Raw genomic sequence first — 10,821 nt, 5'->3', positions numbered from 1 at the left:
TGGTTGGCAGAATGTTTGTAAACTAAGTGTACAAATTAAAAACATAAAATAACGCCACTAAGTGTACAAATTAAAAACAGAAGATAACGCCACACTGCAGGTCGCAACAGAGACGCTGCTAGCCGCTGTCACGATCGCCAATGAAGTAGGACCAAAGCGCAGCGTTGGGAGTGAACATGATGACTTTAATGTTGAATACACGACAAAACAAAACACGATCCGTAAAGTCCTCAGTACACCGACTGAACATAGAACAAAACCCACCACCACAAGGTGAACACAGACATTTTAAATATGGCTCCCAATCAGAGATAACGAGCCGACAGCTGACACTCGTTACCTCCGATTGGGAGTCACTGACCAAACATAGAACGCGAACACCTAGACACTACACACAGTACAAAACACACGGAAATCTACACACCCTGACTAAACATAAAAAGTCCCAGAGCCAGAGTGTGACAGTACCCCCCCCTAAAGGCGCGGACTGCGACCGCGCCTAAATACAAGCAAACAGGGGAGGGCTGGGTGGGCATTCCTCCTCGGCGGCGGCTCCGGCTCCGGGCTTCCTCCCCACTTCCTCTCCAACCCCCCAAAGTACCCCTGGTCCTGTCTAGCCCCGCTGGCCGGAACCGGACTGACGACACGCGCCCCTGGCTTGGTGCGTGGAACAGGAACGGACCGGACCGGGCTGACGATACACACCCCTGGCTTGGTGCGTGGAGCAGGAACGGACCGGAATGGGCTGGCAACGCGCACCACAGACTTGGTGCAGAGAGCAGGAACGAGCCGGACAGGGCTGACGAAACGCACCCTTGGCTTGGTGCGTGGAGCAGGAACAGGCCGGACAGGGCTGACAAGACGCACCACAGACTTGAGCCGGGGAGCAGGAACAGGCCGAACCGGGCTGGCGACACGTACCACAGCCTTGGTGCAGAGAGCAGGCACGGGCCGGACAGGGCTGACGAAACGCACCACAGACTTGGTGCGGGGAGCAGGAACAGGCCGGGCCGGGCTGGCGACGCGCATCATTGGCTTGGTGCGGGGAGCAGGCACGGGCCGGACAGGGCTGACGAAACGCACCACAGACTTGGTGCGGGGAGCAGGAACAGACAGGACCGCACTGGGGACACACACCCCTGGCCCTCCACGGGGATCAGGAACGGGCCGGACCGGACTGGTAACACACCCCAGTACCTTTCGCCCTGCCTCCACACCTTCCTTCCCCTTCGTGACCAGTGGCCCCCTTAACCTGGCGGCCTCCTCTGCCAACCTTCTGCACTCCTCAATCCCGTACTCCTGCTGCCCCGACGTCGTGAGCCCCCCCCTAAAAATTTTCTGGGGGTCTCTCCTCCCCGTGGACCAGGCCTCTAATGTCCTCTCCCAACCTTCGCTCTTCTGGCTCCACCACTCGTCATCCAACTGCTGCTTGGTCTCGTTGTGGTGGGTTTTTCTGTCACGATCGCCAATGAAGTAGGACCAAAGCGCAGCGTTGGGAGTGAACATGATGACTTTAATGTTGAATACACGACAAAACAAAACACGATCCGTAAAGTCCTCAGTACACCGACTGAACATAGAACAAAACCCACCACCACAAGGTGAACACAGACATTTTAAATATGGCTCCCAATCAGAGATAACGAGCCGACAGCTGACACTCGTTACCTCCGATTGGGAGTCACTGACCAAACATAGAACGCGAACACCTAGACACTACACACAGTACAAAACACACGGAAATCTACACACCCTGACTAAACATAAAAAGTCCCAGAGCCAGAGTGTGACAGCCGCTATTTTCTTAGTTACGTTCATGGTTACGTCACGTATGACGAAAGCGCGTAAGTGCAAGCCCTCAGACTCCCATAGAGAATGTATTGAAAGCTTTGAAATTTGAAAAAAATAGATTTTACATGACAGGCTATGAGAGACTTCTGGGCGATTTTCAACCTGACTGAAATCACCCCAAAAATGGGCGGGGCCATTTGAAGCACGACTTTAGCCTGATTTGACATTTAGTGGCAGTCAGATCAGATTAGAACACTGATAACTACTGTTGCCGTGATATAATTGATTAGAAAAAAAATCCCTTCCTTTTCCCGTTTGGCAGTGCGTCGCCCATATCGCCCTATTGAACAGGCCGTCCCTGGTCCTGAGGTGTGCATTAGAGTGCCTGAGGTGTTCAGTGGAGGTCCCAAGGCCTCATACACAGTGGAAGAGGTGTGCAGTGACACAAAGAAGACAGCAGCTGCTGAAAACCTTCTGAAAACAGGAAATGGCCTATGCAGGGTTGTGCAGCTATCCACTGAGAGCCGTCCTGAAGTGTGCAGCAGTCCTGAGGTGTGCATTAGAGTGCCTGAGGTGTTCAGTGGAGGTCCCGAGGTATGCAGTGGAGTGCCTGACATGTGCAGTGGAGTGCCTGAAGTGTTCAATGGAGGTCCTGTGGTGTGCAGGGGAAGTCCTGAGGTGTTCAGTGAGGTGCCTGAGGCACCAAACGCAGTGGAAGAAGTGTCCAGTGACAAAAAGAAGACAGCGGCTGCTGAAAACCTTCTGGAAACTGAAAATGTCCTTAGCAAGGTGGTGAACCCCAAAGGGTGGCTGAAGGAGGGATGGGAAGATCAGCTGCACCGAGACTTCACTAATATGATTGCAAAACTCCCAAAGGTAATGAACAAGAAGCCTGTTTTGTAAATGAAAGGTCAAGCATCTTTGAAAGTTGGGTGTATCAGGGTTGTCTCAATCTGGACAATATTATAAATTAGCTACTATAATCTTAGACTTTGGATGTCTGTGGTATGTTTTTTGAAAAAATGACAGATGTGTTGTTCTTGCTCTTTCATTACGCTGCATTGTCTGTTTAGTCCTATTTCAGATCCACCGAGAGCCTTCCTGAGGTGTGCAGCAGAGGTCCTGAGGCCTCAAATGCAGTGGAAGAGGTGTGCAGTGACACAAAGAAGACAGAGTCTACTGGAAACCATCTGAAAACGGGAAATGGCCTAAGCAAGGTGTTGAAGCTATCCACTGAGAACCGTCCTGAGGTGTACAGCAGTCCTGAGGTGTGCATCGGAGTGCCTGAGGTGTTCAGTGGCGGTCCCGAGGTATGCAGTGGAGTGCCTGACATGTGCAGTGGAGTGCCTGAAGTGTTCAATGGAGGTCCTGTGGTGTGCAGGGGAAGTCCTGAGGTGTTCAGTGAGGTGCCTGAGGCACCAAACGCAGTGGAAGAAGTGTCCAGTGACAAAAAGAAGACAGCGGCTGCTGAAAACCTTCTGAACACTGGAAATGGCCTCAGCAAGGTGATGCAGCTATCTACTGAGAGCTGTCCTGAGGTGAGCAGCGGAGTGACCGAGGCGTTGAACTCAGTGGCAAAGGTGTCCAGCGAAACAAAGAAGCGGAAGAAAAATGGCGTTCTGCGATTCTTCCGACGTGTGTTGACGTTCTTCACATGCACCATCAGCCTCCCCAAAGAGGAGTGACTCAAGCACAAACACACACACACACAACTCTGGGCCACACTCTGCATCTGAATTTCTCCACCATCTCCACCTTTCCTTTGAACTGCCTAGTTTTAATAATAAAAATAAAGGGGATCTGAACCCCAACAAAAAAACTGGTTTCATTAGTGTTTTTCATATAACTTGAAATTCATAATGCTTGAAATAACATTTTTATTAATTAATTATCCAGACTATTAAGCTGTTTGAGAAGTACTTATTAAGTACTTATTAATCACAGTTTTACTGCATTACACACTAGTAAATATGTACGAAATCATTTGAGACACTTTGCATATTAATGTAAGTTTGTGGTTGAATGGCTCTACTGTGGGATATGTTCCTGATCAAAACCAAATCAAACTTTATTTTCAGAGCACATTTCTTACAGATTATGCATTTCAAAGTGCTTAGCAAATAAAATAAAAGGTTAGAAAGACACAAATAGGTTTTATAAATGAGACAAATTAAAATAGTAAAACAATAACAGTGGACATGAGAGACTAATGCATTAAAATAAATGAAAATAAATAAGATATATACAATAGATAGTATGACTAAGCAGAAGCATGGCTAAAAAGGTATGTCTTAAGCTCTTCAAACTGTCTACAGTTTCTGAGGCCCTCAGATCCTCTGGCAGGCTGTTCCAAAGGCCAGGACCATAGTGGCTGAAGGCAGCCTCACCAAACGTTTTGGTTCTCACCTTTGGAACAACTAAAAGAGGATCTGAGGGACCGACCGGGCACATACAGTATCTTAAAAGCATGTCAGACATGTATTCAGGTGCAGGGCCACGTAGTACTTTAAAAATCCCATACAGCTATTTTAAAATAAATTATAAAACTACAGGCAACATTTACATTTACATCTACGTCATTTAGCAGACACTCTTATCCAGAGTGATTTACAAATTGGTGCATTCAACTTGGGATAGCAAGTGGGACAACCACTTTTTATTTTTATGGGGTGGGTGGGGGGGTAGAAGGATTACTTTTATACTATTCCAGGTTGTTATGATGAGTTTCTCAGGTATCAAAGAATCAAGGATGCAAGGATATTCTTAGACATTCTGTGGAGATTTCATACCAAGCATTTATAGAATCACGAGCTTGTGGGTTCATCTAACAAACGGACATGGCTTTGCCCTTCGTCAGTTGAACTAACTAGACAAAGAAGACCCTATATCTTATATAGCCTTTTGGTTCTCATTCCTTTCACATACATTTGGCAAGTCTCCATGGGCACTCCCTGTCTTTGATGTTCATCACTTTTTACCCCAAGTCAGTATACTAAACATCACTCATGCTATCCTAAACATCACTAATCTACCTTGACATAATGGAATGAAGACTTTATGGCCCCAAACCTCTCATTTCTTAACTCTTCCTCTGTCCTCACAACACTATGGCATGACATCATTATACCATAAAGGTCATACATATTACCACGAGGTCATACATATTGTAGATACTATTGTTTTCGTTGATAATAACCCCAATATCAAACCATCCTGTGGCCTCCACCTGCCAGTAGAAACGTCCAGTAGATAAACCCTTGGTACAATGCACAGACAGGGATCTTGTACAAATTGATGGATCAATCCATTTATTTGATTCTTCCCCTCTGGTAGCTTCGTTTCCTATGCTAACACCGTCCCCACTGTTAGCATTGTTAGCTTCGTTTCCTATGCTAGCACCATCCCCACTGTTAGCATTGTTAGCTTCGTTTCCTATGCTAGCACTACTTTGACTGTTAGCATTGTCCTCTCTCCACAACACTGTCCTCCTATCCTCAGACAGCCTCAGGTCAATGTGTGCAGAATCTGGGTCCAGGGTGAGCTCACTGGAATCTGTAGAAAACACACATGCACAATGAGGAGCCAGGGAAATAAGAAAGTTAAATGTTTTTCTGTTTAGCTGACGGTACTTTCTCATTGTTTTAAAGGAAATGTCAAACTGAAGAAACCCTGTATATCATATTACACATCAGTCAGACTCACATTTCCTCAGGCCTGGTTTGATCCTGCACTCTCCACACAAGTCCACACTGTATTGTTTTAATAGAAATAGTTCATGTCAAGAAATAATCATAATATGCAGAGGAATATTAAAGGAATATTAAAGTAACTAAATAGTGTACACATAACATATTACACTAACTTGAGTTTATCCAGTCTACAGTGTGGATCCTCCAGTCTAGCAGAGAGCAGCTTCACTCCAGAGTCTCCTGGGTGATTGTAGCTCAGGTCCAGTTCTCTCAGGTGGGAGGGGTTTGACCTCAGAGCTGAATCCAGAGAAGCACAGCCTTCCTCTGTGACCAGACAACCAGACAGCCTGCAGAGAACAGTTGGAATGAGTTAGGGTGCCATACTCAATTCAAAAGGGTTTGCTTACATCAATATGTGAGCCTCTCACCCCAAAACCTGCAAGGCACAGCGAGGGTCCCCCAGTGCAGCAGAGAGTCGCTCCACTCCTGAATCCCCCAAGTCGTTGTCTCTCAGGTCCAGCTCTATCAGGGTTGAGTTTGAACACAGGACAGAGGACAGGGACTCACAGGATAACTCTGATAGATTACACTGCCTCAGTCTAAGAGATGAATGAGAGAGATAGCAGGAGAAACAGAGAGAGAGAGAGAGAGAGATTGAAATTTGAATTTGGTTTTATCCAAATACCTGTGCACAGAAATATAGAATGTTAAATAAAACTGTATGTATACCACACTTTACATTTTTTTTTTTTTTTTTTTTTTTTTTTTTACAGCATCATCATTTCTCACCCCAGTTTCTGTATCTGACAGTGTGGCTCCTCCAGTCCAGCAGAGAGCAGCTTCAGTCCCATGTCGCCCAGGGTGTTGCAGCTCAGATGCAGTTCCTCCAACTGGGAGGCTGCTAGAGCAGGGGACAAACTTCCACAGGAAGTGACCTCACAACGGACAAGTCTGGCGTGAGAGAATATGGAATTAAAAGGGGCTGTATGGATTGACACGATTCGAAACACTTGTTGTCGTAAATATCGCACCTCAGTATCTTCAGTTCACAGTGTGGACTCATAAGCCCAGTGGAGATCCCCTCCACCCCGGTGTCTGTCAGTTTGTTGTCGCTGAGGTCCAGCTCTCTCAGATGGCTGTTCTCTGACGCCAGAGCTGAAGCCACAATTTCACCGCAGCTCTCGTCGAGCCAACACCCAGGAAACCTTTGGATTACAACAAAGTGGATCATCCTTCTACACTTTGTGGACTTACATGCTTTAGTCTCTCTTACGGAGTGTAATCGTAGTAAACAAGTTTACAGAAGAGTCTTTTAAATTGACTTCAAACAGCTAAACACTTGGCTGACTTCCCCTGTTCCGTCCCCTAACATCCCTTAGGTGCCGTTGTTGCATTGCTAGTTGCCAGCAGAAGAAGAAGCTGTAGATCCATCCATTCATGTCACAAACGGCTTCCGTTTCTATTTTTCTTCCACTTTACTAAGAAGCTTTTTCTTGGTTTGCTCTTTTTTTTGTTTTGTTTACTAATAATTGCTCACCTTAGTGTGTGCAGCTGACTCTAAGATTGATTCAGTGCAGCAGTTAGCACCTCCAGCTCAGTTGTTGAAAACCCTTGGATATGACTGATGTCTAGTGACTCTAGTCTGTTGTTGGGACTTGCCAGCGCGTCTATGAAGGGCTTCTGGTTCTCCAGCTGGCTGTAGATTATGCTGAGTTCTCTCAGGTGTGAGCCAGGCATTTGGATAGCTGATGCCAAAATTTCAGCGCAGTCGTCTGTGAAATAGCAGGCCACTAGCCTTAAGAGGGGAAAACAAAGGGCTTATAAAGGACATAAAAAAAAGTGTAAATTATACTAATAGTCGTAAGTGACTACGGTAATCTACCAATCTTAGGAAAGTAAATGGAGGCAGGTAGCTTAGTGGGTAAGAGCGTTGTGCCAGTAACCGAAAGGTCGCTGTTTCTATTCCCCGAGCCGACTAGGTGAAAAATCTATCTGTACCCTTAAGCAAGGCACTTAACCCTAATTGCTCCTGTAAGTCGCTCTGGATAAGAGCGTCTGCTAAATGACGTAAATGTAAATTCACTATCATCTGAACTTACATAGCCTTCCTGCAGTATCTAACTATTGGGAGGAGTCTGCTACGGCCCTGACTTGACGTGTTGTATTTTCTCGTGTCAAATTCATCCAGCACCTCCTCTGACATCAACAGCATGTACGCCAGCGCCGAGCACTGAGCAGGTGTCAGTTCAATCTTGGAGAGACTTTGGGAGGTCAGGAACTTTAGAATTTCATTCACCAGGGAGTTGTCCTTCAGCTCAATCAAACAGTAGAGGAGATTGATACACCTCTCTGAGGAAACAAACCATTCAGTCGATAACTTGACCTTGATGTATTGGATGGTATTCTGGATACTCTCTTTGTCTCCCTCTGTCTGGAGCTGTAGGCATTTCAAGAGGATCTGATTGGACTCCAGTGAGATGCCCAGAAGGAAGCGGAGGAAGAGGTCCAGGTGGCCGTTCTTGTTGTGGAACGCTTTATCCACTGCACACCTGTGTAAGTCATGCAATGTATCCAGCTTTCCGAAATATAGTGAAACCCATGGTGAAATACATGGCAAACCATTGGCATGACAATGGGAAACATAGAGTGCTGTGAAGAACTCCTGAATGCTGAGATGCACAAAGCTATACAACTTCACTCTAAACATTGGGTCCTCCTCTCTGAAGATCTCTGTGCACATCCCTGAGCCCAAAAAGGCTTCATTGATATCAATATCACACTCTCTCAAATCTTCTTCAGAAAACACCAGATTGCTCTTTAACAGGTTATGGGAGGCTAGTTTTCCAAGTTTCAAAATGATCTGTACGTCAGACTCTGACAGTTTCCGAAGGTCTGTTTCATTTTTCCCATGCTTCTTGTTCTCCAGGTTTGTCAGAGTGAGTAGGAAACAAATGTACATCTCAGTCAGAGTTTTAGGGACTTCTTCAGAACAGGATCCTCTCAACATGTTCCCAAGAACCATGGCAGTAATCCAACAGAAGACCGGAATGTGGCACATGATGAAGAGACTCCTCGATGTCTTTATGTGTGAGATGATTTTGCTGGACAGGTTCTCATCATCACTGAATCTCTTCTTGAAGTATTCTTCTTTCAGTGGGTCGTTGAATCCCCGAACTTCTGTTACACGGTCAAAACAGTCGGAGGGTATCTTATCAACTGCTGCTGGTCGGGAGGTTATCCAGAGGAGAGCAGAAGGAAGCAGATTCCCCTTGATGAGGTTTGTCAGCAGCACGTCCACTGATGTTGTCTTGGTTACATTAGACAACCTCTTGTTGTTATGGAAATCCAGTGGAAGTTGGCTTTCATCCAGACCATCCAAGATGAACACGACTTTGCAGTCGACCACCTTCTTTGCATCATTGATATCTGTTAGTTCAGGGTGGAAGTCACTCAGGAGCTCCAAGAGATTGTAGTCATCTTTGATGAAATTCAAGTCCCTGAATGGAAGTGCGAAGACAAAATCTACATCCCGATTGGCTATTCCTTCTGCCCAGTCAAGGATGAACTTCTGCACTGAGACCGTTTTTCCAATGCCAGCGATTCCCTTTGTCAGCACAGTTCTGACGGGTACCGCTTGTTTGGATTGGGATTTGTCATTATGTTCCTCTGTCTTAGGGTCTAAAGATTTAAAGATGTCATTGCAGTTGATTGCATGGTCTTGAAATGCTTTGGTCCGAGCCGTATCTTCAATCTGCCATACCTCATGCTCTTTATTAACCCCTTCACTCTCCCCAGTTGTGATGTAGAGCTCGGTGTAAATATTGTCCAGCAATGTTGGGTTTCCCCGTTTTCCAAGCCTCTCAAAGATGCTCCCAAACTTCTTCTTCATGTTGGACTTGTGTTTGCCCTTGACTTTTTGCAGATCTTCATCTAATGAGGAAAGAACATTGATAGTGTTGTGGGATGCATAAAATATATCTTTACTTCTGTTTTTTTATCTGCAGTATTCAGTACCGTAACGAACACAATACTTTCAGTTACTGGTTTCAAAGTCCGATTTCCTGCATGGGCGTGCCATATTTTTTTTTTTCCAGACTTTTATGAGTCTGTGTGTGTGTGTTAATCTACAACTGGTACATCCATTTTTTTACTTTAAAATTAATTATATACTGTGTACCCATTTGATTCTTGAAGAATACAACTTACAAATACCTCATGAGCTTAGTTCAACTGTCGTACCCTATCAAAACAAAAAATATATGCTTAATTGTATAGTATTATTTGACAGGGACACTGCATATTAACTAATCAACATTTCTGTAATAATTTGTTTTGTTTTTTTGCATTATTTTCTATTATAACAAAAATAACAATAAAGAATTGTCTTACCAGCACCATGTGAAGGCATAGTAACACTGATGTTTTCATAAACTGAACCTCCGAGATTGCAGCCAACAAGTTGGGGTGCAACAACAACAGAACCACCCTGAGCTGTAATGGAGGACTGTGGTGGGGCAGGCTGAGCCGTAATGGAGGACTGTGGTGGGGCAGGCTGAGCCGTAATGGAGGACTGTGGTGGGGCAGGCTGAGCCGTAATGGAGGACAGCGGACCAGAGTCCTGGGCTGGAACGAGGGACTGAGGAGTCTGATCCATGATATAAGACAGTCAGTCTCCTCCCCCTGAGAGAGCCAGAAGCAAAGAGAGAACAGACAATATACACTGAACACTTTCCTTACATTGAGTTACACCCCCTTTTGCCCTCAGAACACCTTCCTAATATTGAGTTGCACCCCTTTTGCCCTCAGAACACCTTCCTAATATTGAGTTGCACCCCCTTTTGCCCTCAGAACACCTTCCTAATATTGAGTTACACCCCTTTTGCCCTCAGAACACCTTCCTAATATTGAGTTGTACCCCCTTTTGCCCTCAGAACACCTTCCTAATATTGAGTTGTACCCCCTTTTGCCCTCAGTACAGTCTCAATTCGGTATCAGTATTGTAGTCCTATGCCATAACCACAGAAGGCTAGAATGGTCATCACAAAGGATACATAGTTGACTTACAGAAAGATTCCCTAGTATATTTATTTTATTTAACCAGGTACGCCATTGAGTATACATTTTCTTTAACAATAACAACCTGACCACGATAAGAGCGAGACACCGTGCAGCAAAGCAGACAATTCTTTAAAACTCAACACATAAACAGAAAACGTAAAAAACAAATGCACAACACTCGGTAGGATGTAAAACATATCTATATAACGGTTATATAGAGCTTTGAATCCCTAAAAAGACGACACTTACCGCATGTAAGTTGTCTTGTTGTGCCGTCTACAAT

The 10,821-nt window shown here is 45.3% G+C and overlaps 2 protein-coding genes across 2 annotated transcripts; both read right to left on the bottom strand.

Moving 5' to 3' along the window:
- Window positions 1-3,830: 3,830 nt before the first annotated feature.
- Window positions 3,831-6,711, bottom strand: LOC311115783 (ribonuclease inhibitor-like; the record flags this gene model as incomplete). Its single annotated transcript, XM_084190919.1, has 6 exons — window positions 3,831-5,343; window positions 5,494-5,540; window positions 5,654-5,827; window positions 5,909-6,079; window positions 6,270-6,431; window positions 6,512-6,711. 6 exons carry the CDS (start codon window positions 6,709-6,711, stop codon window positions 4,913-4,915), a joined length of 1,185 nt encoding a protein of 394 aa, XP_084047045.1. The 3' UTR covers window positions 3,831-4,912.
- A 326-nt stretch (window positions 6,712-7,037) lies between these two features.
- Window positions 7,038-10,163, bottom strand: LOC311115782 (protein NLRC3-like; the record flags this gene model as incomplete). The annotated part of the gene is made up of 3 exons (XM_084190918.1): window positions 9,870-10,163; window positions 7,580-9,410; window positions 7,038-7,275 (listed from the first exon to the last, which is right to left on the bottom strand). The coding sequence occupies exons 1-3, from the start codon at window positions 10,132-10,134 to the stop codon at window positions 7,038-7,040; spliced, it is 2,334 nt and encodes a 777-aa protein (XP_084047044.1). The 5' UTR covers window positions 10,135-10,163.
- Window positions 10,164-10,821: the final 658 nt, after the last annotated feature.

Source organism: Coregonus lavaretus (assembly GCF_964263955.1).
Source record: "Coregonus lavaretus genome assembly, contig: HAP1_SCAFFOLD_351, whole genome shotgun sequence".
In the NCBI taxonomy this organism is placed as follows: domain Eukaryota; kingdom Metazoa; phylum Chordata; class Actinopteri; order Salmoniformes; family Salmonidae; genus Coregonus; species Coregonus lavaretus.
The sequence above is the reverse complement of the archived record's forward strand: the minus strand, read 5'-3'. Positions and strand labels throughout refer to the sequence as shown.